The sequence below is a fragment of the Anarhichas minor genome, unplaced genomic scaffold (assembly GCF_050575085.1).
Source record: "Anarhichas minor isolate MPS153535 unplaced genomic scaffold, ASM5057508v1 ptg000074l, whole genome shotgun sequence".
Lineage (NCBI taxonomy): Eukaryota > Metazoa > Chordata > Actinopteri > Perciformes > Anarhichadidae > Anarhichas > Anarhichas minor.
Genome location: NW_027466520.1, coordinates 5,790,851 through 5,818,748, shown reverse-complemented (window position 1 = coordinate 5,818,748; position 27,898 = coordinate 5,790,851). Strand labels below are relative to the sequence as shown.

The 27,898-nt window shown below is 43.4% G+C and overlaps 1 protein-coding gene across 4 annotated transcripts; it reads left to right on the top strand.

The window, feature by feature from the left end:
• Window positions 1-1,495: 1,495 nt before the first annotated feature.
• On the top strand, window positions 1,496-26,278 carry rbm33a (RNA binding motif protein 33a). Of its 4 annotated transcripts, none has more exons than XM_076080712.1 (19): window positions 1,496-1,688; window positions 4,258-4,336; window positions 4,942-4,990; window positions 5,394-5,467; window positions 5,601-5,916; window positions 7,843-8,028; window positions 8,174-8,342; window positions 8,489-8,706; window positions 10,044-10,359; window positions 11,380-11,441; window positions 13,897-14,026; window positions 14,383-14,792; window positions 15,368-15,640; window positions 15,792-16,076; window positions 16,422-17,237; window positions 19,302-19,484; window positions 20,332-20,511; window positions 21,014-21,102; window positions 21,287-26,278. In XM_076080712.1, exons 1-19 carry the CDS (start codon window positions 1,670-1,672, stop codon window positions 21,330-21,332), a joined length of 3,900 nt encoding a protein of 1,299 aa, XP_075936827.1. In that variant the 5' UTR covers window positions 1,496-1,669; the 3' UTR covers window positions 21,333-26,278. The 4 variants fall into 4 exon arrangements, 3 of the variants coding, with proteins under 3 accessions (XP_075936827.1, XP_075936826.1, XP_075936825.1); XM_076080711.1 differs by having other exon boundaries at window positions 1,497-1,688; window positions 10,047-10,359; window positions 14,383-14,804; XM_076080710.1 differs by having other exon boundaries at window positions 1,497-1,688; window positions 14,383-14,804.
• The last annotated feature ends 1,620 nt before the right edge of the window (window positions 26,279-27,898 follow it).

Below are 27,898 nucleotides of genomic sequence, written 5' to 3'. Positions count from 1 at the left end.
CACGAAAGCGGTAAAAAACTTGGTCAGAGATTTGTAAAGAAATAAAAAGCTTTGACCTTATAAAAAAATCAAAGGAGTTTCTTGAGTCTTGAATAAAACTGCCAAGATTTGTGGTGTGTCCACCTAAAATGTAAGGTTTTTCCAACCAAAAACCTTGTTTTATTAAGGTAAGAGTAAATTTGTTTAAGATACGAGTTTATTCCTCATATATGATCACATGTCTTTGTGTTATTTTAATGATTTTAACGCATGTGTGAGGTTCTTTCATTAATCAATATGTAATCCTGTGTGTCTTTATATTCACTGAATGGCAGAAATATGTAAGAAAGTTTTTTTTTTTTTGTTTGTTAATTTTTTTTCTTCCACTGGAAAAGGCTCACAATAATTAATTTGGTATAAATGTTAACAGCAAAGTTGAATACTTGAAAAAGTAAAATTTGTGTTATTCACTTTGATTTGATTTGCTTTATGGGGTTAGCACAGATTGTTTGATGTTCTACTGGTTTATTTGTGCTTGGTGTTGCATAATACATCAGAGCATAAACATAGCTGTGTGTGTGTTTTAGTGTACAGTATAAGCATACAAATTATGGGTGATAAGGACAGTGCTCTGAAGCTGCCCTTCATAACCGAGCAAGGTTCCCAACTGGCTCAGGGCTCCTCCAGATGGACCTTTAAAAAGGACCATCCTGGAGTACATCCAGTCTCCCACCACCTATTGCATACCCACATTTCTGTTGATGTCTGGCTGTTGGAATTAGTGACATAAAAGGCCTGAAATCAGTGACACAAAAGCAGCTAGTGAGTGCAGTCGTAAAGAAAGGTGGGACTGGTTAGAGTTTGTTAAGTTATGTCCATACAGATGTGTCAAACTCATTGCACCTCCACACAAATCTACACAAAATCTGCCAGAGCAGAAACCACATTGTAGTAACAAGTTGTTACTAACAACTTACAGTATTTCTCATCTATGAGCCCTGACCCAGTCATCCCTGCATGATGATGATCCCAACCTCATACGTACAGAATTGAATGAAGTAGAACTAGCCAACTAGTATGCTTTTTATGATTTTTGTATTTGTTATCTTGTATTGTGTGCCTTTAGCTGTACTCAGAATAACAAGAAGCATACAAAATGCAAGTGCAAGGCATTTACTGTATGTGTAGAAAAAGCCTACCTGTGGGCCTATACTAGATTTTTTTAAATGTATGCTATGCAGGAAGAGGCTAAATCGTCTATAGGTGTCAGGTTCTCACTTAATTAAGCCTATTTATGAGGCACGTGTTTATGGAAGCAACATCTAATCAATTGTATAACATATCTTACTGTACAACAAACGCATTTTCCACAACAAACACTTGTAATGCACTGCATGCAGTGGTGGAGGGCAGATGTGTGACCGATTTATAACAGTCAGTATATTTTGTTTACCTGTCAAGCACCTCGCTTTTGAGCAGCAGACCGACCGGGGAGCTAGTGTTTCCTACCCACAATGCATCACAGCTCGGCCATGTTTGTACTATTCTGGTCGTGAATGGATATCACTGCCGCATAGAATCTGTTTCCTTTGATAGTCTCACGTTTTGTACCGTCAAAACGGTGGAATACTAAAGATAAATGCTCTCTCAAGTTGTATAGTCAAACTCTAAGCGGGACGCGCCTTGCACCATGTCAGCCAACGCTCAGAGTGAGTAGAGCCAGCGGCATTTGTCAACAATGCTAAGTTAGCAATGTAGCTAAGCTAGTTATCGTAGCTAACGATAGCTAATGTCAACAGGGTTTGAAACATTACCGTGTTGGCGGTAGATGCAAATACTGCACCGCAAAAACGGTTAACTACATCCAAAGTAGCTTTAACCTGAACAAACATTTGACACATGTTTCGTTGTTACGTAAATAACTAACTTAAAACGAACGCTAGCGTCAAGTTATTACCAGTATTTAGCTTAGCGTAATAAGTGACAATATGCGAGTGCAAAGTTATTTGCGCCGAATGATATTACACACGAGTTAAGCAAATTAATTGAGGGCCAAGTCACGGGCTAACGTTAGCTTTTATTTTTTCAGTCCAAATATCCGGCTTCAGGTTGATTTCAGCTGCGTTTGCTAGTTTAGCAATTCAGCTAACGCTAGCAGCCTTGTACTTAACGCTAATATAGCTGCTAGAAAACACGTTTAACGTTACCACTTAAATGACTGATCGAGATTACTTTTGGCGCCCTGTATGCCACGGTACAGTTAATATAGAAGTGTTAACGTTGGTAAAAAATACGTTATTATCGGGAATAATGGGTCCATAAAGTCAGACATTTGGGGTTCAAATCAAGCTAACATTAGCCGCTGCAGCATTGCTGAGGGGGGCACCCGTATATGACGCAGTTTACGCCGTGGTTTTATTCCACATGACCTTTGTCGTTTTTTGAATAGCATTGGGCTGCAGTAGCTATCAGAAGATACTTGGCATGTCAGTTTTAGCCAGCGTCTAACGTTATACAGGTGACGTGGGGTGGTTGAATACGTGCACTAAGCCTGTGAACACATCAAGGCACTTTTGTAGCTAGCTGAAGGATGCATCGCCTAGCCTGTAATGGGATAGCTTCACCTGTTATGTCTGAGCAGGACTTGCGTAACCCAAGAAGTTTCAGAGACTGAAATGTTAGACCAACAGTTTTAAACTAAATCTTAGCCAGATCCACGACCTCATCTTACAGCCAGTTATGTATTTTTCATGGAAGACATTTTGACATGGAGCAGCAGCAGCATAATTAATGACAGCTGACTTTGTTTTTAGTTGGTTTGGTTTCAGGTTCCTGGTATTGTGCATGCTGGCTAACTGTAAAGGAACACCAAACCAAACGTGTTTCCCATACCATTTCTGAAAGGGGGGGACAGCTACAGTGGCTACTTTGTAGATTATGTAATTGTGGAAAGGGAGGCACTAATATAATTTTTTTGCAGACCAAGCACAAGTACTTACAATTGTGTATTTGCAAGTACCAATATGAGTACTTAATAATACCACGATGCTCCTCATATTCTGACTGTAATAGATAAAATATAGAGTTAATCCCCATAGACCCCCATGTTAAGATGCCCAACTTCACAGCAGAAATAAACATGTTTACAGCCTGGAACAAAAAAGGTTTTGGTCTCTATATCCAATTTCCCCATTCATGACAACTGTACTTAATTCGTTATATTTACACTTACATTTAGGCATAATTGAGGGCGTGGTCACTTTGAGTGACAGGTGGGTGCCATACCCTGGGCGCTAGCTTATAGCTGTCTTCTCTGCTGCATTTGTTAGGCCCGACTCCGCTTCACCCAGGATCCACCTCTGCCCGTTTTGAGTTAGGCTATGTCGTAACTGCCAAGATGGTGACGGCTAGTGCCATTCACTTTGAGCTTCACAACCACTCTTCATAAAACCTACGGGTGATGTCGTGGAGACTACGTCCATATTTTATACAGTCGATGGGCTAACCCCACGACAAACCACGATTCATTGTGGCTACTAACTCTTCCGAAACGGCTGTAACGGGTACTGCCTGTTTCGCTCATACTCTGCAGTTGGCAATAAATTATGGATTTAACCTGCGTCTCGGGTTATCTTTGCAGCTGGGAGGCTTAGGCTCAACTGACGAGAGGTAAACGTCATGTTGCTGTGATGGTATTGGGTGAGGTTGTATCGGAGTAGTTTTACTAGTGCGAGTAAAAGTACATGAGCATAGTATTGGACTCTGAATCAGTGCATCCCAGATTGCGGATGTTATTGTTCCATTTATTCATCCCATCTTTTCAATGTTCTAAAATGTTATGTAGTGGCAAGATTAGCAAAACCTATTAAAACTGAGTTTATGGGAGACATGAGGAAGATGGGTTGTTGTTGATCTGTGTCAGCTGATGATCAAACTGTAGCGTGGCAGGTGCTGTGATGGCATTCGTATTTAAGATTAGGTTGATAACCGGAAACGGATGCTTATCTTACTGGTGGCGCAACACCAAGGATGGGTTTACCAGTCTCTACTGTTTGTCATGCTGTTGGTATACATGGCATTCGTGTACTTGCTGCACAAGTTGTTGATTCAGCTTGGCATAAGAGGCAAGCCAATCTCAATCAACAACGAAGTGTTCTAATATTCTCTGTACATTTCAAGTCGTGCCGGCCAGTAAGACAGACTGATATCAACCTACGAGGTTGGTAATATTATTAGCATAATCCATTGCTCTGTAAACAAACATCTTTTCTTTTGCAGATTATGGCTTTGATGAATATGACAAACCTGGTGCTGAGCGGACACGCAGGAGGAGAGGTGAAGATGACGATCTAGAGAGGTAAATCATCTCATGTTCTGATTTCTCGACAAAAAGAATGCTGTAATGTAAATTAATTGGACAAGGAACGGCTGATTCGTAAAGTTGTAGTCAGCAGTTATCTATACGATACCTCCTCATTTCACCACAAAAAACGAAATAAGGTGACAGCTGGCTGGAGATTACCTGCTGATGGCTCACAATATAAAACCCATGTTTTCTGTTTTAAAAAGTACAAATGTCAGAAGATAGCGATTATTATGTCTCCATTCTGATCTTTAGCGCACAGCTGATGGCCGAGTTCTCTGCCGTCATGGGTGTTGCATTATTCCTCGTTCAGCTTGAACTAATGTTCACATTTCAATTTAAATTAATTAAAGTGACGTTATGTGACTCCCGTGATATAATGCATTCAGTGGGCGTGAGACAGCCTTGGTTGTGCTTCTTTTATTTCACAAATTAATATAAATTAATATATTCAAATACCTGTTTTTTTAGTATTCGAATATATTTTCAAATGTGTTATGCTCGTTGACATTGCACAATAACGTTATTTATAAATAGATTATAAATTGCCCTATTATCTGACTGCTAACCTGTTATTGGATGTTGTTTCTCTCTCAAAGTGATTTGGAAGAGGAGTTGTTGCAAGACGATTGGCTGTCAGTTAAAAAGGTAAGATAATACAAACTCTCACTGTTTTGTTTACTTAGATGTTATCCTTGGTGCCAATAAAACACTTGGCTTGTCAGTAGGGTTTCTCTGCTTACAAGCAGGAAATGGAAAATAATACCCAAAACATTGCGTGTTGGTGTTGGTAGAACATTTAGAAAATAGTAGTGAACAGTTGACTTGAAGCAGGTGGCTCCTCCACAGGGGGAACTGTTGATGTGAAGCAGGAGGAAGTACAGTGGACAAAAAAGAACTGTGTTGACCTGCCCAGATTGCCTTCACCACATGGGAATAGAGCATCCTTTGGGGTTGGAGGTGGTCCCCTGCCCCCACGCCTCACACATGAACAAACACACACAACTAGTATTTTAAAGCACACCATAATGTTCCATTATTTTTATTTCAGAATCCTTCAGAAGTGTCTGACGAAGAGCTGAATGATGACCTTTTACAAAGTGACAATGAAGATGTAAATATAAGGTAAGCTGTCATGTGTTTCTTTTTTTGTGTTTTCAGTTATAAAGCTGGCAAAGTCGAGATCCAAATCTCGCACATTTTACCATCATTCTTCATTTCAGTTTTCTACAAAGTCCCAATATTTGTTTGTTTTCAGTGGTCAGGATATAACCCTCAATGCCTCCTACCGCTTGGGCGCACCCTATGGCCAGCCGGACAACTCGCAGGCAGTGGACTACACAGATGACGTTGTGAACCTGGGTGCAGAGGGCTGTGAAGAAGGGGATGTAGAGGTGGGGGGGTACCAGCATGGGGGGGAAGAAGAGTACACACAAGAATACAGCCAAGACAACAACACAGAAATGTCCGAAAACCAAATGGATTACACCGGAGAGGTAGCGGAGGGTGACGATGGCTACCAAGATGAAGTGCTAGACATCCAAATCAATGAGCCCATAGATGGTGAATTTCAAGTGAGTTCTCACATTTGCTTACTTGCATGTAAAAGCCTGCAGATGCACACACACATCTACACACACACACACACATCTACACACACACACACATCTACACACACACACACACACACACACACAGCCTGCCCTCCCTTTTCTGTCCAACTCCATTGTTCCCAAGAGATGATATCAGTTTTCTTGTCTCGGTGAGGGGACAGTCAGGATTGAAAATCTATTCAGGAGAAGGAGATGTTGGTTGGCGTTTTTGGGCAGGAGAGGATTAGATTCATTATCACTTCCTGCCAGTTAATTTCTCCATCTTGCTGACAAAGTTTGTGTTGACAGCTTGTTTGGCATGAGGTAATGCTCTGCTGTCGCCTCCAAATCCGTGTGCCATTGTGACCTTGGGCCCTGTATCTTTGAGGGAGTAAGAAGCTGCTTTGTGTTGGCGAGATGTGCTGCCAATCGGCGGAGGTTAATGTGGGGGGCTTTTATCTCGGGCTTTAGACTGGATCTGATAAAGTCTCATGCAGGTGAAAAGATTATTGACCTTCCTGAGGACACACCATACAGTTTTCTAATGATTGATGCGATTTTCCCTTTTATTCGTTTCCCTTCCCTCTTAGCCAGAACTAAGAGGATCAAAGATAAGACCAGATCCATGTGCAAATGTCCGTTATGGTCCATTTACCAAGGCGTGATGGTGTTTGGCACCTGACAGAGATATATTGGCCCACCTCTTTTTTTTTTTTTTTTTTTTTTTTTCAAACAAAGATAAGATGGTGACCTTCTAACTGACACAAGTGGATGCCTATTTTGTGTTTTGTGAAATGTCTTCAGGTGTAGATGTGTATTTGTATTATGCGTAATAACGGTTTACAAGGTCACTAAACTGCCTGGCCTTGACTTTTTGCTCGGTATTCAGTTAGTCCTATGTGGAGCAGTTTAAAGGATTAAGCTGTTGTGTTCCCTCGGGGCAGCCTGTCCATTCGTCTGGTGTGCCGAAAGTGATTTTTTTTTTTTTTGTCTTTTTCTGCATTAATATGTGCTGCTGTTTGGCAGGTTAATGGAGCGCAACACCAAACACCATGGTGTGACCTACAGTCTGACCTTATTTAGCTATTTTGTTAGAGGGTGTTATGCAGATAGAATGACTAGCAGCTTTTATACCACAAGTATGACGTTGTTAGTTTGCTGGAATGACCGTGTATTTAGGATTATATGATATGATTTCGTCATGAACTGAAATGTTCTTATGGAATAGTAAAAAAAAAAAAAGATTTGTCATCTCTCAGAATGTTTGTCTGCGGGATGTTTTCGGCCGGTATTCATGAACTTATCGTGCGGCCAATAACAGCGATTTGCAAGGAGTCAGTCAATGATATTTTCACCATCATTGAACTGGGAAGCAGTGCTTTTATCCGTGCCTGCATTTCTGTATATCATGTCAAACATTTACATCTCATTGAATTTCAAATGCTGCCAGGAATAGTAATGAAGCCTTGCTCCCACTGTTATGGTAATTTGGGCTGGGAGGGGGGTTTACATGGTGTCTCCCCAAAATCCTCTCGATAACATTTGTTTGCCTTCATGCTATATATGATTTTGACATTTTTCACTGAAATATCTATCTGTTGTCACAAGTATATCGTCATTAAGCACACATTTATTTTAGCAAATCAAATTAGATAAAAAATGTGTACATCCTTATTTCATAAAATGTCAGTTGAACTCAATCCACGTGTCCCTAATGCATATATATATATATTTGCCGTACATTGTAACAGCATCACGTATCAGAATTAGATGTTTTCAATTTCAACAGACACACTAAGAGATTGTTTTCCAGCAATGGCTGGAACATATTCGGCCATTGCTGATCCTTATCGAAGCCCTGTTACCACTATAACTAATCGATACGTGTTATCTTTGTGGTCTTTAAAGGATGATGAATATCAAAACTATGATGAGCGTCTGGGTGAACATAGAGTCCAACAGGAGGAGATCCCCGAGGAGCAAGAGGCGGGAGGGGGAGAAGAGCAGCAGCAACAGCAGGAGGAGGAGGAGGAGGAGGAGGAGGAGGAGGAAGACGACGCAGCCGAAGGCTCTCGGGTCTTTGACACAGATGAGGTATGCTGACACCCTCCTTGTAACACCATACACTTTTATTATTTCCACTTCAAGGCAGATTTTGTGATGCACTGCAAACCATCGTGAAGTTAAACATCATAACTGATTGTGACTTTTGTTTCCCAACCTCTGAAAATATCCTCAGGTTGAAAATGAAACTGTGCCTGAAGAAGAAACAAAGGAGGAATCGGACGAGGAGGATGAGGAAGATGAAGAGTCTGGTCGCATACGGTTTAAATCTGAGAGGAAGGACGGTGCTGTTGTGCGGTTGGCTGATGCAGGCAGCAACAGGAGGAGTATCCCTGAAACACTCGGTACAATATTTATCCTGAAAACTCATATTCTCTGATGATAAATCTTTGCTCCACGCTGTAATAGCTTTACATTACTATGGACTTCAAGTTATTTCCACACAGCGTAGTACAAGTTCTCTGTTTTCCCCTGTTCCACCGCTCATTAGAACTGTCAGAGAAGGCCAAGCAAGATCTGATGCAGTTTGAGGAACAAGAACGGCAGAAGAGACAAAATCGATATGGAGGCCGAGGCATGCGAGGAGGAATGCGAGGAGGCAGAGGAAGAGGAGGCTTCCCACCTTTTGGAATGGTCGACTTTAGAGGAGGAAACCGAGGAAGAATGATTGACCACAGGATCCCCCTGATGGGAAACATGGGCATGCAGGTAAACCAACCTGAACACTTTTAAAGGGATAATGGTTTGGGCTACACTGAGTAAAGCATCTCACTCCTCCTGAGGAGTAGCTAAAGGGAGCATAAGAGCTTCACTGGATAAGATGACTTGAGAGGGCGTGACTCTTTACTTCTTGTATTCATCACAGTCACCACAAGGCTTGGTGTTTTTGTTCGCTGCTGCTCTCTTCGCTATCTAAGACCTCCAAAGCTGCGGTTGTTTGCGCATGACCAAAGTCAAAACGCTCCGCTCTGCTCCCCCCCCCCCCCCCCCCCCGTATCTATGTTGATATATGGATTACAGCAAATCATTTGGCAGTAGTCCATTTAGACAGTATTATACAAAATTAAATTTGTTCTTGCCCAGGATTTAGTTTCTTGTGGGGTTTTATTATTAGATGTCACTCGAAGCATTTAATCCTGTGATTTACACGGCTCATCAGTTCATACGAGACCTTCTGAAAGTCGAGAGAAAAAGTCCTGAAACGAACATTAACTGTGCTGAAGGTTATCGTGATGTTTAAGATACCACATTTCCATTTTTTAATGTAGTTTTTTCGTTGATCACTGAGTGAATTTATGCATTTTACCAAGGCTATATTTTACAAAAGTGCATAAAAATATAACTAGTGTTCATAAATGATAAATTAGCAATATACCATTGTGATAACGGGTTTGTTCTCGAGGCTGCGTGATGTTTCACTCCAGCTCTCCATTATTTATTTATTTATTTATTTATTCAATGACAATAGGTTGTAAAATTCCAAACAAAACACTGGAAATGAATATTTAATGACGGACGGACAACATGCCAACACCACAAACATGCTGCTGACTGCTGTTAATGAGGTCCTACTTTTTACAACATACTGTGTGTTTAGCCACTTGACTAATTTGGTCACTGGCATGTTTTATTGTGTTTGTTTGGTAGCTTAAATGGATCGACAATGGCTAATTATCAAGCACCCTTTTGAAACTTTACAATGTAGTTATTGCTCATTAATCAGTTGGTGAATCCCTGGTTGATATATTTTGGTGCGAGCAGACAGGTGACTTTTCCTTCTTAATGGCTGTAGCGTTCTTTAAAAAAAAAAAAAATATATATATATATAGTGATCCCACCATAAGAACACGTGCTTTTCATTTTCAGAGGGGCCCAGCATTAATTTCTTTTAGGATACCATCTTCAATCTTGCTTGTCAATTGACTTGTTGGTGTGTCATCGCATGGCTGCAAGCAGTGATGTCGGAGTCTCCCCAGAAATAGATGTGTTTTGACAGGTTGTTTTGGTTTTCCCTCCTCTTCGTTTCCCCATCTCTTTCCAATTAGCAGCCATCCTCCCGAATGCCTCTTCCTCATCAGCAGCAACTGCACTCCCAGCAGCAGCACCACCCTTCACGTCCAAGAGGACCTCCTCCCTTCCAAGACCACGGGCGCCCGCTGGCCCAGCAGCCCCTTCAGCCCCTCATCCCCCCGCACATGGCGCACCGCTCCCCTCCGTTACGGCCCCAGATGGAGCCGCCACCGCGAATGATGAGCTCCCCGCCGCCCAACTTCCCCCAGCATCACCAGCAGCAGCCTCCGCAGTCCAAAAACATCCACATCAACCCCCATTTCAGAGGGCCCACGTCATCCTCTGTACAAGGTAGGCTAATCCACTCGAACCCAAGTGCTTTTTAGGAGACTGTTTTTGTTTCACTTTCCCTCATCACAGGAGATCTTTTCATCATTTATATTTAATTTAGATTCATCATCTAATTTCCATTTCACCCAAACTTTGGCAGCCCTGGTTCATCTGCATGGTGCTCAGCTGAGGTGCATGCTATGGCTGGCAGTCATTGCGTACACTGTCCTGAAAGGTGTCTGGATTAGAATGTCATTTAGTTGTTTGGTTGAATGACAAGTGAATAGCTCTCTCAGCCAGTAATGGGTTTATCCTCTATTTCTCTTCTGGCGACATCACCAGTTCATTCCCTGAGATGGGTTTATCTGGCCTGTCTGTCCAGGCCAAGATTGAAATTTTGTTAGTAAAGCACGTTAGTGTGTGTGTGTGTGTGTGTGTGGGGGGGGGGTTGGTTTTGCTCCTGAGAGGAAAGACGTGTTCTGGAAAATCAGGGATTGCCTGTGGTTATGATTAAGTGTGTGTGTATGTGTTTGTATATACGTCTGTGTATCTTTATTTATTTATATATTCGTTTAAGTGATGGCTTCATATTGAATGTTTTCCGGGGGTAGATGTTGACATAGAATTACATTAACCCTTATTTTTAAGCAGTACGTCAGCAATATGAAAATCCAGTTCAACTAACAATTATTTTCATTATCGATTAATCTGTCGATTATTGAATCATAATTTGCCAAATTTCGTCAAACGGCAAATGTCTTCCCCACTTAAATTTTTTTGGGGCAAATTATCCTCGTGTATTTGATATTTCCTTGAGCTCCCTGGTCTGTGCTTAGCTGTGTAAAGATGTGAGGAGCACGTCTTGATAGACATTTTAACATGTATGTCAGTGTAACAGCCTTAAGCATGGAGATGTCTAATGGGCTCCTCCCTTTCTACTATCCCCACCACCCTCTCTTTGCCTACTGCCCTTCATTTTCCTTTTTTCTCCCCCTCCTCCATCCACCCCCTTTCTCTTGCTCTCTTTCTCTCTCATTGCAGTGCCCTTGATGCCTCCTGCTCAGAGCCAGCCCAGACCTGCTGTGGGTCCTCAGAGGTTCCCTGTGAGTAGCAGCTGCTCCTCTCCCTCCCGTTCGCCTCACTTTTCTCTACCTCTACACACGGCTAGCATCCCTTTTTCTTTTTGTGAGGGCAATATCATTACGGCAATTAGACCGCCCTGCCCTGGCCAAATACTGTTACAGCGAGTCTGTAAACACAGTTACGAGTCCGACTGCACAACTGGAAATGCGTGATAGGGGCTTTAGGCGGTGGACTTTTGGAGGTCGAGGCTGCAGTGGCGGGACTTAAGTTAGCTACTCTTCATGGATGTGCTGGGGCTCAGACGAGCGAGCTTGGCACATAATGGAATTGTGAAACCGGGATGTACCGCCAGTTAAAATTCACTTTCCACAAGTTTGTGTCCCAAAGGCACGGAGACCTTTTTTGAACGGTATTTGAATTAATGAAACATCCTGGTTGGTGGTTTGATGGGGCCGGGGTGAGCCTCTTGCCTTTTTTTGCAACATATATTCCGAAGGCTGAATTTCACGTCAGAGAAAAGGGATCTTAAGTCAGTGATTTCCTGTAAGAAAAGGTCCTTTTATTTCACCCACAAAGAACCCATCCAAGGGATGACGGAAATGCCCTACAAGTAATTACTGTATTGAGGGAAGTGGCTCGATAGCAAGTCAGCCAAAGTGCCCTAAGTTACTCCATCCTTCTGGTTAATGATGCCCAGGCATCAGGTGGTGCTGCTGCCGACTGACATCTTCTTGGAAATTGCATTTTATATGGTTTTATGCAAATTAGTCATTGGAAAATAGCTGCATCCAATTGCATTCATTTGGATTTACAACCTTGTTGCCAAATAAGCCAGGCTTTTACAAAAACTGTGTTTTTATTTACCTCTTTCCCCAACCTTCAATGTCAGTATCTTGCCATCCCTGCGGTCTGCGATCGTCCTAGATATTGATAGCACAGGAGCAGCGAGCTGTTTAGCCTCTGATCAGACAGTAGAAGGTGAGGTTGGATAGACCGATGAACAGCATAGTGTTGGATTCCCCAGCTGTCAATCGCGTTCAGGCTGCTGCTGCCAAGGACACAATTTGAAATGCAGGTGACATACCAGCCGGCAACATTCCATTTACCACTGGGCACCTGATTACTCATGATTATCATACATTATCATCCCATCAAATTTAATTGTTAAAAGACAGGGTGAACGGGGGGGGTCATAGCCTCTAGTATTACTGCATTACATTTTTGCGGGTGGGGACCGGTTTTGAAATATTAATCTCGGCGCCAATTAAAGGTATTTGAATAATTAATCTGTTTAGATAATGACATTCATCTTAACCACAAAATGAAGACACCACCAGCCTAATTTCTAGTAGTTATAACGTATTGATATATACATATTGAGATCCTTTCTTTTTGCGCGTGTTGATAATTTAATTCTTCCTTGATGGTAAGTGTTGGCAGTCACAGCTCCGTAACTCTCTCAGGACCATATCCTGAAAACAAAGAATCCGCTTCAATGCATGAACACTAGAAACAAAACATCCCCTTTAACTCAAATGTCCATTCTTTATTAAATACTTAGACATTTGACCCCTCTCCATTATACGTGTCCTTGTTAATCTCGCGCCAGTTGCATATTGAGCGGCCAGCAGCCTGTTTATCACGGATTAAAAGTGAGAGGATGAGCAGTGTTGTTTGAGAGGTATTATATGGACACCGGAGTCCTCATTGTGCGAACCTGCCTGCCTGACCTTTCAGAACAGTATGATTGCCCCCTCATTGTGATCCCCTGTCTTTGTAAAGCCCCTATGATTAACTTTCTGTTAAGCAAGTTTTTGGAACTCTGGCCTTCTAGCTTTCTAACACCTCTCTCCTCTAAATACCGCCACGCAGCAGTGGAATAAAGATGGATTAAGCCTTGATAGCATCTTAAGTAATTTACAATAGGCTTGGAGGAGGCAGGCAGCCCATTTGTGGAAGTGCCACGTGTTGAATAGCAGGTTAAATTTTCAACAGAGATGGATGTTTAAAAGAATAAAGGAGACAGTTATGAGGGGGATTCGAATTCCAAGGAGGGATTAAAGGGTTGTTATCTAGTTTTCCTTGGGAGATAGATGGGGAGTAATGTGAATGCAATGAGTGGAAAGCTGTCGAACATACGAAGTGGTTGAGACAAAGGTGAGGGCACTTATCCCTTCCTGAAAATGCCCGTTCCTTGTTACAGACGGGCTTTTAAAGGTTTAAAGGAACAAAGCCCCAAGTAGCTTTAATGCGGGTTTGCTCTCAAATTCCAGCTGAAGGGTTTCTTCAATATTGCCATGCATATTGATGTTCACAACTCAAGATTCTGCATCTTTTTAATGACCCTCGCCTTTCAATTACAAGCGCTCCCTGTTCGATTGCAATACTCTACACCAAATTCCCATTTTTCATTAGTTTAATTTGTTTGTGATTATTGAGTTCCCAGTATAATTCATGGGTTTTGTGTTTTCCCAGGGCCCGGGAGACTTCCAGCAGCACATGACTGGTAATTTTGTTCAGCCCCAGCGGCCCCCTCATCACATGGAGCCCTTTAGGAACCAGCCACCTCAAGGACCCCAAGACAGAGAGCCGCTCTTTATGGGAGGTGAGTCCCACACCCACCTTGGACGAGGGCTGCAAAGCTCTCTTGGCATATTTAATCCTATTCGACATCACCTCTGGCGGTATACCTACAGGGTATGCTGCTTGCCTTTTGGTGCTTCCCTATCAGCAGCACTCATGTTAAATGCATGTGTATATATACATCTGAATGAGCCCCGGAAGCTGCATTAAACACCTATATTTCAGATTTATAGAGTTGTCTGTTTTCATTTCCCTTGCCATGAGACTATACATCTGGAGAGGGGAGTATTACTGATGTATTGAAATTGGCTCACAATGCAAAAAATAACCTGACGTCTCTGTTGTGTTGTTGCTCGGTCTTCCTTCTGCGGGGCACAGAGCGCACAGAGTCAACACGGTTTCCAGGGCAGCACATGTTTGATCACCAGGGCCCCAGCCCTCTGATGAACAGCAGCCACAACCTCCACCACCAGCAGCAGCAGCAGCAGCAGCAGCAGCAGCAGCAGCAGCAGCAGCAGCAGCAGCAGCAGCAGCTGCCTGGCCAGGGCCACATGGGCTTCGGCCCACCAGGACCAGCCTTCAACCAGCCGGGCCAGGGTTCGCTGGGGATTTTTCCGAGAGAACCCCCAAGAACAAACCTCTCTCCCCACCAAGGTCATCAGGGGATGGTCGGGTTGAATCAACAAGGTGGCCCCCCCAACCAGCCCAGACCCTTCATGGGCCCTCGTCAGCCGTTTGGCCAGCAGGGGAACCTTTTCCCCCCTCCACAAGTCCAGTTTGGGATGCAGGTACGACAAAGAGTAAGTGATTTTTAAGCCAATAGCTGTCTGTCTGGTTGTGTCTGTTTGTTGTACAATTTTGTGCTTGCTTAATATGTACATTGTATCTGCGTATCATAATGTTTTTTGTCGCATCCTCTCTTACCTGTGAAAATGCTTGTAGCCTGGCAAACAATTCACATGCTTTGTCTGCCATGAATGTATGAATTTTTGTCTAGATTATTAAAATTGATGTGGCAAGAGCAATGACTAGACAAGAGTACTGTACACATGAATAAACTCGACTAGTTATCGTATTCACTGCTACTGAAGCGTTAAGGAAAAAAGACTTGTGTTTGTTTGGCACCTCGGCTCTTTGTCAAGAGACACAGACAAGAGCTCCCTCTAGTGATTGAATCACTATTGTTGTACTTGGTAGATACTTGAGGATACCAGTTGGAGGTTAATTACTGTATATGCAGGAATTGCCTGATTTAATGTTATAGATTAGCGTTCATAAGAAGTAATACTATTGTAAAATATAAAAAAACAAGTTCTGATTCAGCTGGTTTACTCATGTTTGTCTTCTCTCTCTGATATTTCAGGGCTTAATGCACGGCCCTCCTGTCTCCCAGCTTTCGCATCACGACTCCTTGCCGTCCCATCAGTCCATGCACCAGCAGCAGCAGCAGCAGCACCATAATAGGCAGGAGTTGCCCCATCATCAGCAGCAACATCTAAATGTCAACGAGCCTCGCCACATGATGCACCACGGCCAGAATCTTTTCCATCAACAGCAGGCACACGGTAGCCCGAGGCAGATGACTCCCCGCCCTCAGAACCCCCAACAGCGCAACATGGCCAACCGGCAGCGGATGGTGAGAGATTAACATATCAGCTCAAACTGATGAAAGGCAGTGAAATGGGGTCATTCTAATAACTGTATACTGTCTGTAAATGCATATATTTTTTTTTAGATCAGATTGATTGTACAAACATGAAATATTTAATATTTTGCACTTTCTTTAGAACGTGCCTCTCTCCAAGCAAATGCAGCAGCGCAACAGCAACCTCCGGGAGCTCCCCGTAGCACCTGGCAACGGGAACATGAACAGTGCCCGCCCCGCCGCCAACATTAGGCCTGTTGCCAAGGCAACACAGGGGATGCGTCCGGGGCAGCACACTCAGCTGGTGCCCGACGGTGGCCGAGGAAGAGGCCAAGCTGCTGCCAAGATCGAACCGCAGCTCGGAGGAGCGGGCAGGACGGTGGTCCGCAAGGAGATCCCAAGCACACTGTCCAGCCCGGCACCACAGGTCAGCTTCTTAACAAGTTCTTTATTAATGTCCTTCTGAAATGGTTCCATAACTGTGAGAATTTGTTTCCTGCTAAATTCCCAGTGTCCCAGAAATCATACTCGTGTGCTGAGAAGGACCCCCATTAGTTATAAGCCCAATCATGTTGTTAATGACAGCAGTCTCATTCCATTGGAAAGACCAGATCAATACTGTTGCGTTTCTCTCTTGGGTTTTGCCTTTGATTACATCTGAGTGTCAGCCCAAGTAATATGGTTCAAATTAGACAGAGTGGCTCACGCCTCGCCTTCAAGTAAGTGGAGACAGGTGGTCATATTGTCAGTTTGTGCTTTCTTTGTGCCACAGGACCCTGATGAGGATGAGGAGACACGGCAGTACCGTCTGAAGATTGAGGAGCAGAAGCGTCTGAGAGAAGAGATCCTGAAGAGAAAGGAGATGCGACGGCAGATGCAGGCTGGCGTCAGAAAGAAGGAGCTGCTGGACAGGCTCAATGCTCAGACTCAGAGCCAGGGCCCGTCTCCTTCACATATTCAACCCTCAAACCAGAATCAGCTCACGCCACACCTTATGCAACAACCACAACCACCACAGCAACAACTACAGCCACTACAGCAGCAACAACTACAGCCACTACAGCAGCAACAACTACGGCAACAACTACAGCCGCAACAGCAGAGACAGTTTCCTCTGAGGACACAACAATCGTTGAATCAATCATTAAAGAATCCCAATCAAGCCACCCCCATCCCTCCCAACGGCAGTCCTCAGATCCCTACACCACGTCCCAATGTCAAGACACGCCTGCAGATGGTAAAAGGTGGCGCCCAGCAGCAACAGTCCCCCGGGCCAGTTCCAGACCAGCAATGGAAGCCGCCTCCACAAATTCAGCAGCAGCAGCAGCAGCTGCAACAACAACAACTACAGCAGCGAAGGAACAGTGCTGTGCTGAACGTAAACAGGCCTGCTGCTCAGATCCAGTCCATTCAGGTCCCCCAACAGAACATACCTGTAACTCCCTCTGTGGGACCTGGCCAGGCTCAGGCTCTAACTCAAGGACCCAAACCTGGGGCTAAAAGAACTGTGATGCAGCGGGCCAAGAATTCTAGTTTCGAAGGCCAGCAGGTGCCACAAAAAGTCAGAGTCGTCAAACTTTCAGGAGCGGTGAGCATGCCCATTTCATTTTTATCCAACTCCTTCTTTTGTGTTTTGGTCCGACATTTATTTGATCCACTTCAGCAGATTTTACCCACAGGGGGAAACGAGAGTTTTGAAATGAAATGCCACTGATTGCCCTCACACTGTCTATTTTGTAATCCAAAAGATATCTAACCTATGGGTTTGACAAGGTGATGTCTGTCTCATTTTAGTAAAAATTGATCTGTTAAGAGTTTCCTCTTAAGCTTTGGGAACTGGTATTTAAGACACAACGCCTTTTACGCACATTTTACCTTTAGGACACAGAAAGGCTGAAGGCATTAAAGCGAGAAGTATGACATTTATCTGAAGAGTTGGGGACACCTCATCACTGCTCTTAAAGGTTGATATCCTCTTTTAAGGGCAGAAGAGTATTATTTTAAAGATAGAGGCCTTGGAGACGGTAAAGCAAGAATGACAGTAACACCAACAAGTCCAGAATTACCACTGCCGGCTATTTTATACCCGCTTGATAAGTTACTGCGGTGGCCTTAATTACACATTCATCTTTATTGAAAAACCACAAAGGCATGCATGTTAAACACTCGTACTTGTCGCTGGCGAGACGCGTTGGTGTGATGCGATAGTATTTGAAATAAGCCGCTTTCCGACTCCATCCCGGAGGATCAAGCCACAGAGCCCAAATCGCAGGCTGTGCTGCAGATGAAGATAACTGGGTGTCAGTGCGTTAATGGAAACCTGCGCAGAGCTATCTGATGCACTGCATCTTGGAGAAAAAAGGGAGAGTGGGATGTGTGGTGGGGAGAGAGAGAGAGAGAGAGACGGAAACAGCTAAGGCCTGTAGCCGTAGTGAAAAGAAGATTGTCTTGATGCTTCCTCTTCCACATTGTTCTGCTGTCGTCAACGGGCGCTTGACAATGTTATCTCCTCCCTTCTCTTTTTTTTTTTTTTTCTTGCTCTCTCTTCCTCTCTGTCATCCCTCGGTTGCTTTTTTTTTACCATCAACCCATCTCTCAGGTGCAAGGCAACAAAAGAATGCCAATCCAAGACCCTTGTAATTAATCTTTTTTGGCTGAACGGAGAGGCAACATAATACCTGTGTAAGAAAGTTGCCACTTTTGAGGATTTGGATTTGTATGGCTTAGGCACACAGATAAGAGGCAAATTATATTTTCATCAGGGATAATACAAAGCAGCGCAATACACAAAAGCTGGGGAGGAGAGGGGTGAAAGGGGGATGGGGTACACATCGAGCCGCTGTCGTTCCAGTGTAATGCAGCTTAGCATTTGATGGGTGCAATCAGGAGCTGTGATTTCTATAGGAGGGATTAATCCATTTACTCTCAACCGGGGACAGGTCAGAGATATCGTCTCTTTTCTTCCCCTGTATTGATCTGTCACATCTCTCCGCAGAGTCGGGGAAGAGACGACCTTCAATTCTTCCCCTCGCATGTCAACAGAGTTGAGCTGTGACTTTATTTGATAATGAGACCATCACCTTGTTGGGTTGATCTTTATTCCCCACAGCGTGTGTGATAGGGATCCAGCGCCAACGCTGGCACTTTTTTACCTCCGCGTATGTCCTTGCATTTCTCCCTGTTGTCCATAAACACTTTGCCTAAATGCTGAATATACAGTGTTTATACGATTATAAGAATACTTCTTCTTTTATCCGATTGCAGATAATATAGATAAATTAGAAATAAGCTACTTTGGCTCAGATGCTCTCTCTGTCTCTAGTTGCACTCAATGTCCCGCCCACAGCACATATCTGATTGATTACACGTCAAGTATTTGTGCCTATCAACGCCACTTAAGGATACTGTGGCTCTGACATTCAAAGCTGTGTTTCCAACATACGGCAGCAGATCTCGCTGAGGTTACAGTAAACATCACAATCGTGCAAAATATATTGGTTGCAAGTTATCGACCTCCTTGATTACCAATAACCTGTATCGGCCCTGACTAAAAACCTATCAATTGCTCCTTAATGTGAATAGGATTGTGATTGAGATGTGGCTGGAATTTTGTGTGAGCTGCTAATTGGTGTTTTCCGTCATCCCCATTCAGAGTGGGAACGGCCCAGTGGCAGCCGGAGAGCCGGTGCAGCAACAAGGCACCTGGGCGGCCGCCCCGCTCAACCCGGCCGGGCAGCGGAAGGTTACAATGTCGGGGCAGCAGCAGCAACAACAGGCACCAAGCGGGACACCACAGGCAGGCCGAGGGGTCGCGGGCAACCCACAGCAAAACAGGGTATGTCACAAATGGTCGCACGTCGCCTTCTGTGCTTTGGACACCAGCAAGCGTATATATACACACACACACACACACACATAGTATATTAATAGAGCAGACTGTTGGATAATGGCAGTTCTGAAATAAAAGAAGCTGCAATGTCTCCTGTAAAGTTGTCTCGTGCCGCTGGTGCTAGCAACCCTGGCATTCAGTAGACATACCAATCGAGCAGCAGTGGTAATAAGACAGGACAGTGTGCCAGGTGCAGGAGTATTGACAAGCTGAGAGCAGTGTAACACGGAGGGCTACACCGGGTCCCCTGGCCTCTCTGCACGCCTGTCACCACCAGGCTGCCGTCACAGTTACCATACACACTGACGCTGACAGGGTAAGGCAGTCACCATAACGCTCGCATGGCTTTTGGCTCCCCCACCCCCAACACACACACACATATTCCCTCTACCTCCTCTTATCTCTTTTCGAAGCCTCTCCCTCCTCCTCCTTCTTCCTCTGCAGCTGAAGAAACATACCTCTCACTCTCGAGCTCAAATGAAGATATGCCATGCCACATGCATCATGTTCTGACGTTGATGTTCTATGTAGAAATATGATAAGTCAATCCTGTGAAAGCTCGGCGTGTCTGAGAGGCACGAGAGGAAAACTCAGTTTTTTAAATGCGCCTTTGTGTGCTGAGAAATATATCTCCTCTTCACATCGTTAGATGCGAGATTAAAACATCAACATGCCTGTGAAAGCTGTGAGAGGTTCAGTCTGTGTTTTCGCCCGCCGTCTTTCTCTAAACCCTCACCCGGTTTCTTTTACTACATGTGGGTAATTTCTCTCACACCTGGCGTCGGTGGTGTAGGTCGTCGTGGCGGGTCGAGGTAGAGGGGCTGGTCCGGCGGGTCGGGGTCGTCCAATGGCCACCAGACAGAGCCAAAGAGGAACGGAGAACGAACGCTGCACTGTGTCCATAGAGGGCCTCTCTTCATCCACCACTGACATTCAACTGCAGAATCTTCTCCGGTCCATTGGCCCCATAGAGGTAGGCACAGCAGCTTGATACTTGCGTGTGCACTTTTAATGTTTTCTTACGTCTGCTCGCAAAGCATCTAGTTTGTATGAAGAGTAGCAAAAGTAGCTCGTGATGAAACCTAGCTCTTGCACCCTCCAGAGGGGCAGTAATGAGCTGTCCGTAGTGTGATCCCATAGCGCCCTCTGTCGTAGTGATCGAGTAGGTAGAGAACACTTCCCTACACCACCCCCACTCCCTCTTGTGGATAAAGGGAGCATCTCGTTGTACTCCATAGACCGTTTTCACAGGAGACGTTTTGACTTGTCACCGCAGGAAAAGCTCGTGTAAATAGGGAAATGAATTAACGATGGCTGAATCTCATTTAGCTGCTTTGATTTTCAGCGTCTTGGTATCGTGCATGTTTGTTCTCCGTCATCAGTGATGCTAGTAACACCTGTGCCTTTCCTACTCTGACAAGTCAAAACGTTGTGATGTCGGCACATTTGCATTTGACTATTTCTGTTTATTGCAGATGTTCAAAATGATGCACCAGCAGAGGAAAGCAGTCGCCACATTTTCCAGTCCCCAGCATGCAGAAAGTTTTCAAATGAGCTTCCATAGGTAATCAAAATACTCTTTTTATTTATCATCTATATAGAAACACCAATTACATGATTACCTACTGTTGTTGTTAACCTTGCGGTGGTCATTTAGCTACTGTACAGATTGTACGACATAAGTGTTCATTAGTACCTGTGCCCCCTGAGACAACGGCTCAAACATTGTTATCACACTTACTACGCAGGCACATGATTGATTTGTCCCACATTGATGTGTCGCTGATTGACTGATGAGGAGTCCCGTCACAAGGAGTCCTCTTCCTCCCAACGTGGGAGCCTCTCTCCTGCACCGCTCCGACTCGGCATAGGAATACTTCTTCAGCCCTTTGTGGGGGGGGGTCACGCACACAGTCGCCATCTCTGCACGGAAGCGTCATTCATCTCCTATCAACTTGGAACAGTGAACATAAAGACTTTAGCTGCGAGCATGCCTTTGTTTTTGACTTTGTGTGTACCGATTGTCCATTGTTGTGAAAATGGCACCGGAGAGACACTGGACAGTTAATCCTACTTTAAGGAAGCTAGTGAAGAATGCTTTGAGCATCTTCCACGGACACTCAGTAGAACTCATCACGGGATAATGGTTGCTCCCCTCCTCAGTTAGTCATTAAAACACTTAAACGTTGTAATTATTATATAACCACTTCATAGTCGGTTTTTTTAATTATTATTTGCCGCTCGCTGTTTGGTTGGGTGCAGGCGATGGTCGTGGCAGACTGTGGCCAGCTTCTTCCCATCGCAGTGTTTCTCCCCTGCTGTAGGTGGCAGTGTTTCATCACTAATTCATTTCTTTCCATCTCAATCCAGCTTTCAGGTAGAGACGAGTCTCCAAGCAGTTTTTGGGTGAATGGCACCATCTAGTGGAGACCTTGCATAACAGGCACAGGGGTGGACAGTTGAGTATTTATCACAGAGTAGTGACCGAGATCAAATCGGCGTTGGATGTTACATAAATAAGTTTTTTTTTCTAAATTACCAGCGCTTTTACAAGTTGTAGATGTTGAGACTCTTTGTGTATATTTTGTGGTGCTTTTCAGCTTCTGGGACATAGTGTTCATCTCTAGTTCAGGTCAGTTTGGTCATTGTGGCGTCGCTCCTTGTTCTAAAAGCTTCCATCTTTTAACTGCTACCTGGAGTCCAATTTGGGAAAAAAAACGTTTCACGCATTTTGGATGTATATTTTAGTTGTATTGATTGATTATGGATTAGTTAGATTTAGGATTGTAATTGGTGCTGATTGTGCTTTTGAGGGAATGTGTATGTAAGATTTACTTGAGATTTTGTTTTAGAATTGTCAGTTACTCGGCATATATTCGGTACGTCAGAGAGAACTGCTGACGATTCCCCGAAGGATCCGTTTCTGTAGCCGTTTCCTCCGTTCCGTTATAATTGATCCAGATCTGCGTGACTGTCTGTTGATGACCGGTGCCCAATCACTGAGCTGCATGGCTGTGTGTGTGTGTGTGGAACGGTTTGAGCTGATAACAGAGATGTCCGTCAGTGGAGCAGAACAGTAACTCACCAGATTACTTCTGCCCGGAAATGTAATCTCCCTCATTTTAACAAAGCCATCCTTTATCACCCGACCTAAAGAAGCATTTCTTCACGACACATTTTAAGTAACAGTCGTACAATCGCTAACGCATTCGCCTTTTCTCTGAACTTCACTGAAATCCTTGAATTTTCTAAATAACTTCCTGGCCTGGCTCTCATGACATCATTATTAGACTAGATATATAGCGACTAAGGCTCACTTACTTATTCCATCAATTTTTTCTTTATCGCACAATTTCTTTGTCTGTTCCGGGTGTAAAGTTTGTTAAACAAAAACTTTTTAAGACATTAGTTACCCGTGTTTACTGATCATTTAAGATCAGAGGTGAACGTCGCGTACGTCGCTCGCAGGAAGCCGAGGGGGCAACCATTATCTACGTAGTGATCGTGTACATAAGTAGACCACAACTTTCTCCCAGTATTCATCCTGTTGATTTTTGTTTCTTTTTAAAAGTTACTCTTTACTTGCGTTTGTATCACGTTTGAACATTTTTACATGTAAGGATATACTGATGCGTCCAGACATAAATCATTTTACTCGAGTTTTGTTTCTGATTTGGATTCAAAATGAAGGATGACTGGACCACATTTCTGTTCATAAGATATTTGACAAAAAGTGTAAGGGAAAATAAAAACATGGCCAATATACCGTGAACATGCGGGTATGTGAAGCCGGTTGAACTTTAGCCCAAAGATGTGTGGTTGTGTGTGATGTCCATCTTTCTGTTGCCTTTACGATGAATAATCCTTCTTATTTGTGCTGCGTTTTTATTCATTTGAGGTATTCTGTAAGGTCCGGGGTAACGTATCACACATACTTCAAAAAAACTTCTCAAACACCTTGTATGGCAAGAAATACTACCGTTTATATAGATTTAGGGGGATGCCACTGAATTTTGCCATTGAAATTATTTTCTTCATCTCCAGAAACGCAAGAATGTTTGTCCCGCCCATTTGACTGTGATGTCATACGAATGTTCGGCTGCCTACAGCCCTGACATGCTAGAGGTAAAGCAATAGGCTGAGTAAACGTAGCCACATATTCAACAATTTCACTGGATTTGATTCATGCAAAGATCAATTTGTAACGTTAAGACGTTCATACGTTGAATCTCTGTTCGTACATAAACTCCTGGCTGTGCATCTGGATGACATCACAGATGAAGTTCTTGGTTCTCTGGTTTTAAGTCTTCACAAAGAGTTTGTTCACAAGTGCCGAGTGGCCACTAATCCTGACTGCATGTGTGAATCTAATTCATAAATTTAGTGGTATTTCCCTCAAAGTAGCGGTTGATTGAAAGGAGTGACAATCCTTTTTTTTAAAGTTTTAAAATGCACATTGGTAATTCTTGCCAGTAAAGGTCTCTAGACGCTCAACACGCTTGAAGTGTTGGGACAGTCGGGCCGCCTTTAAAAGTGTCTAAACTCCTAAAAAATTCCTCCTTTCTTCGTGTAAAACACGAGGTTCCGTGGTTTTCTTTTTTTGTATGTTCTAAACTGTCTTCTTTATGTTTTATTCCTTTTTGTTTTGAGTGTAACTGATGTAGAGGTTTTTGTTCCCTAACAATGTGTACTTCATGTCTTTCGTATTGTGGGTCACTTGATTTCAGTGTTGGTAGTAAATCCTGTGGATTTGAAAAAGTACCGGCCGTGCCGGTGTTAGTTATCTCGCCACAAGACATCTGGTCTTGTAATCACAGAGCAGATTCATATTGAATCTTTTGTACCTTAATTTTAAGAATTTCGTACATGAATGTTTTTCCAATCACATCCCCTCATGTGGTTGCAGTAGAGTATTTAACATTTGATTAAGAAAGACTCATCCTTGACATACCTATGGGTCTTTCTTGTGCTTGCATAAGCCTTAATTATGGCTGCTAGTGTTGAGCTTTGTTTCAAACGTGCAACACTAGCCTGGTTGGGTTTTTTTTTACGTAACGCTAACTCAACACTTTTTCCAAAAGGTCCATTTTGGGGATCCAGGGTGCTGAGAGTCGGCAGAAATAAATAACGCCGTTCTTTTCTCTTCCCTCAGATCACATCCACTTCTACAAAGCAGAGTGTCACACGCTGTCATCAGTGCTGTTGCAAAGTTAAAGGACCATACCAACGGTTTAGCATGCTTTAGCAATTCAACAGATTGGTGTTATGATTAAACCAATTATAACGACAACTTCTCCCAACTTAAAGGCAGCTGTTGGTATGAAAATGAAATTGGCAATCCATCACATTCAACTATTGACTTTTTCCTCAAAGTTGTGTTATTTTTGCTTGTTGATGCGTTTAGCTGCTATTGCAAAGCTCCAACATCTGTAACACGAGTTGGGTGGTTTCTAGTTTGTCCCTCTGATGTACAATTCTAGGTTAACTTTTATTAAACCCAGCAGGTCATTTGAAACCTCTGGCTTCTGTTTTGAAGAGTGATTTCTTCTCGACGGCGTCTCTATCCTGCTGGTACAAAGAATGATTCGTTTGCTGCATGTTGTATATAACTCGTAGCTAATCCAGTACATCTTCAGTGTTTGTCTTCATTTGGTTCAAGTATTAGTCAAACCGTGTTTATTTAGTTTACAATCTGCCAGATGGATACGTTGTTTGTACCAGCAGAAATCAGCTTTCAATTTAAATGTATTAAATCCGTTGCTTTAATTAGTGATACAAATGAAACCAATAATGCAGAAGTGTGACAGTAGAAGTATCGATTACATGAGACGTACAAACGGGTTGAGCGAAAGCATTCAAAGCCGTTGGCATGGTCCCACATGTTAATCGTGTTAACTCGGTCATTTTTTTCCAACAGCACTGTGGTGAGAGGAGCCATTGATCAGCTCCAGCCACGATACCGCTAATGTCACTTTTCCTGCCTTAAACTCACTCACTTAACACTTCAGGTTCCTTCACAGCCGTGGCGCGTTCAGGCTGTGGACTGAAGATCTTACCCGAGCTTACTTCCCCTCTCACTGAATAGATGTTGGCCCTTTGGCTGGCCACATTTCCTTCCATTCCTGCTCCCCCCTCCCGCCATCGCTCTTCTCTCCACCTGCATATATATTTGACAGTCGCTCATCTTTTCCTCGATGCAGCCGTTGTTGAATGAACTTAAGACTTCTGTACCGAGCAGGGTGGCCTACCTGGACTGTTTGTTAGCCCAGTGGATGGAGGTTTCCATCTCTGTGACAACAGCCGGGTTCACAGAGCAGACGCGTAGCTCTGAAGCCGCTGTATGGCTCTCACTGCACCAAAGCTCGTCCCAGCTCCTTCACTTGCATTGTTTGGTTGGATTTTTGAGAAAAAAGAAAGAAAAAAAAAAGACACTCCAGTGGTTTCCTCATCTGGAACAGTGCGCCGCACCAAAACACTGACCGACAATCCAGCCTTCGAGCTTTCTACCAAAAATTTGTTGACAATCCATCCTGTCGTGTATGTTCACATAATTTGCTGTAAAACATGAAGAAATGTTTTGTGTTGGAAAATTTCTGAGTCGTCTCAGTCACGCTCTGATGTGACTTTTCTAAAAGAAAAGTTGAATGTTTTTTAAAAGAAAGTGAATAATTCCTTAAGAGATGGAATGTGTTATATTTGATACTAGAAACTGAAGAACAATAAATGTTTTGATAAACACAGCAATGGCATTGAGTGTGTCTTTATTGTGAGAAATGTGAGTGTTTGAAAAGTCGAAAAAACTACTTTCAGATCAAACCCACCGCGGTCCTTTAGTCAGAGGACTGGACTAGACTGGACCGGGTGTCATCTGAAGCAGTGGTTCTCAATTTTTATCTTCAGGCCGGTGATCCCTTTAAATGCAAGCAGATCCTTCGCCAAAGAGCGATTAGACCTCTTGTGTTGACTGTTATTACGTTGTTACGTTTTGATTGTGATGTTTAAATGCAAGTGAAAAAACTGCAGCACCCAAAAAGTCTTAATAGATGGCACCAACAGGAAAGGTCATGAGAACTCTGAAATAATACTAATTGATTCAAATAAAACATGTGTCCAGCTACTGTAGTCTAGCTGCTTGTTCATCCATCTATCATTTGCTGAGCCTAGTTAGTCTGTCTTGAAAAGTTCAGTTTATTGACAGTGAGGGAGGAGGCCACAGTAAAGGTGTGTTGCCATGTTTAGGACCAGATCCTTGTAGAAATGTGTTTTCCCCTCAAAACTTACCACCTTCCTCCTGAGCGCTCTGCTGGTTGCTGGTTGCTCCCGCAGAGGAGAGTGAATGTTGCCTGGAAAGAAAACGCAGCGCTGCCATTTGCAGAACTCTCTCGCTCTCTCTTAGAGACGGCCAGTTGTGTTTTCCAGAATGCCAGACCGTTCATGTTTGCAAATGTCAACATTTGTGAAAGCCGTTGTTGAGCCCGAGCAGACTGAGGGCCCCCAGAGGGATTAGAGGAGGCTCTGTTTACCTGCTCTGAGGAATGCTGCCCTGCACGGACGCTTTTGTATCTGTCAGGGACCCAAGGTCACCGCTCCGGCAGAGATGGGCCCGCTTTGTCCCTCCTCAAAGTTTCCACCTCACAGTATCAACAACCAAACACAATGTGGGCGACCTGGGAGAAGGAAATGGAATTCCTGCTCATGTTGCTACAGTGTTCAGAAACTGCGGCTCAATGGCCCTTTTTTTTTTTAACCTTTGATAAATCTGGGTGGGAAGGGATTTGTGATTTTGATAGGAAAAATCAAAGTTTCAAAGAATTCATTTGTATTCTAATATATTTTGGGAATTAATTTGCACTTTATTACACATTTATTCATTAAGCTTCATTCCTTAAACCTAAATCATTGAAAACCATTTAACACAAATGCATTTATTCATTAGTTAACATAGTAAGTAGCAGTTCCAGCTCCTTTATTCCTGTGATTTGACTTAATTTTCATATAAAAGCAGCTTCCCAGCAGTACAGGTGTTTCACCGCGTGGCGTCGCACTTGTTCAACTTAGTTCAACGTGAGTGTTCAACGTGAGTGGGAGAAACCGATGCTGTAATCGACGTTAGAAAGATCCTTTTTAATACCACAGAACACGTCAACAGAGGACATAAATAATGACTTAAAAACCCTCACTATTAAGTGCTACATGCACCTTATAAGTCCCTGTGAAAACACTGGAGGATTATGGCGATTTGTTAAAGACTGACAAATGTTTTTACTTAAGCTGTGATTGAGACAATGCCTGCGTTTCTTCTGTCAGTCACTGATGGAGCAATCTGACCTCAGCCTGCAGACACCGAGAAGCGCGTTTAG

Coding starts and splice junctions, on each gene's coding strand:
- rbm33a (XM_076080710.1), top strand. Junction 10,360..11,379: donor CACGTCATCCTCTGTACAAG/GTAGGCTAATCC, acceptor CTCTCATTGCAG/TGCCCTTGATGCCTCCTGCT. Junction 16,077..16,421: donor TGTCCAGCCCGGCACCACAG/GTCAGCTTCTTA, acceptor TTTGTGCCACAG/GACCCTGATGAGGATGAGGA.